This window comes from Tupaia chinensis, unplaced genomic scaffold (genome assembly GCF_000334495.1).
Source record: "Tupaia chinensis unplaced genomic scaffold, TupChi_1.0 Scaffold000090_1, whole genome shotgun sequence".
Classification (NCBI taxonomy): domain Eukaryota; kingdom Metazoa; phylum Chordata; class Mammalia; order Scandentia; family Tupaiidae; genus Tupaia; species Tupaia belangeri.
In genome coordinates this window covers 1,004,394-1,006,016 of record NW_006159552.1, presented here as the reverse complement: position 1 = coordinate 1,006,016, position 1,623 = coordinate 1,004,394, and the positions used below count along the sequence as shown (strand labels likewise).

General features: G+C 44.7%; 1 protein-coding gene across 1 annotated transcript; it reads right to left on the bottom strand.

Moving 5' to 3' along the window:
• Nucleotides 1-448: 448 nt before the first annotated feature.
• On the bottom strand, nucleotides 449-1,266 carry LOC106734302 (protein CEBPZOS). The gene is made up of 2 exons (XM_014585773.1): nucleotides 990-1,266; nucleotides 449-552 (listed from the first exon to the last, which is right to left on the bottom strand). The coding sequence occupies exons 1-2, from the start codon at nucleotides 1,264-1,266 to the stop codon at nucleotides 449-451; spliced, it is 381 nt and encodes a 126-aa protein (XP_014441259.1).
• Between the last annotated feature and the right edge of the window lie 357 nt (nucleotides 1,267-1,623).

Sequence of the window (1,623 nt, the reverse complement as noted above, 5' to 3'; positions counted from 1 at the left end):
AACTTTTTTTTTGAGAGGTTTGTGCTATAGGGTGTGTGCACTCACCAGAGAGACAGAGAGACAGAAAGCGAGAAATCACCCCCCGGGGGGATGGCCACGCCGCAATCCCTTCTCCTCCATTCTCCTCTAGGGATCTTGGGCATGCACTCACACGTGCCCGGCGTGAGTTTAAGCCACCGGGTCCAGGACTCAAACCACAGTCGACTACATGGAAGTCCAGTGACATGGCCATTACACCAACTGTTGGTCCCCTGAACTTTAAATGGATTCTTGGATTTGTGATTTATACCCTGCAGCTCATTCCATTTTAGCCCTCATCTCGTTCCCAGTAGCTTTTCTGGAACTATCTTCATCTTGAAACTCCATGAGTTTCCCCAATTCTATTGTAACATGAGCTCCTTCCACATTTCTACTTTTTTGATGAAGACATCATGGAGACGATACATAGTCAAGTCTTTTCTTTGTCTTTTCCAGTGCTGTCTGGAGTCACTTTATTGACGACCACTTCTTTCAAGTCATGATTTCCAACATCTTCTTCCAGATTTGGCAGACCTGCTGATGCAGAGCGTAAGAGGGATTCCATAGCTGACTGCTTCTTCTTCTTCTCCTTCTTCTTCTTCTTCTTCTTCTCCTTCTTCTTCTTCTTCTTTTCTTCTTCTTCTTCTTCTTCTTCTTCTTCTTCTTCTTCTTCTTCTTCTTCTTCTTCTTCTTCTTCTTCTTTTGTTATAGAGAAAACAACAGAAAAGAGAGCAAATAACCACTGGTAGTCTTTTTTTTTTCCTTTTCCTTCCGTAGTCTATTTGTAAAATGTTGGTAGTTAACAATAAATACAAAAGAAAAGCAACGAACAAGTAGTTGACTTGCACAGTGGGTGGGAAACTCAAGCCAGGGCAGAGCAGAAGACCCTGGTACTCCATAGGATGTGCTATGGAGCCACCAAAAGTTTGCAGAGTGCAAGGCGCATCTTCCTTCTCCCGCAGGTCTCAAACAGCTGAGATGGGAGGCTGAGCATGATGACTGGTCCTCATTTTTGCTAATCAGCCATTTTTCTTGATCTTGTTCTCCGATCCCATACACTCCAGCTTGCGCAATGGATTTGTAATAAACTTCTAAGATGAAAGGGAATTTCTTGTTCATTGTATGCCTGAAATCTTGGCTCGTGTTCATCTTAGTAAACAAAAAATATGCTCCCAAAATGCCCATAAGTTCAGCTACTAAAAGTCCTTTAAAAATCGTCTTTGCCAGTGATTCCATAGTACAGGCCATACTGGGAAACTGAAAGTGAGTGCCACCATTTGAAGTCTTTTTTTTTTTTTTTTTTTTTTTTTTTGCTATAGGGCGCATGCGCTCGCCAGAAAGACAGAGAGAGACAGAGAGACAGAAAGCAAGAAATCGCCCCCCCAGGGGGTATGGCCACATCACAATCCCTTTTCCTCCATTCTCCTCTCGGGATCTTGGTGCACGCACATGCGCACACACACACAGGCCCAGCGTGAGATTAAGCCTCCGGATCCGGGACACAAACCGTGGTCAGCTACATGGGAGTCCCGCGACATAGCCATTACGCTAACTGCTGGTCCCGACCACTGGTAGTCTTGACATCAACATGAGCATCAGGGCAGC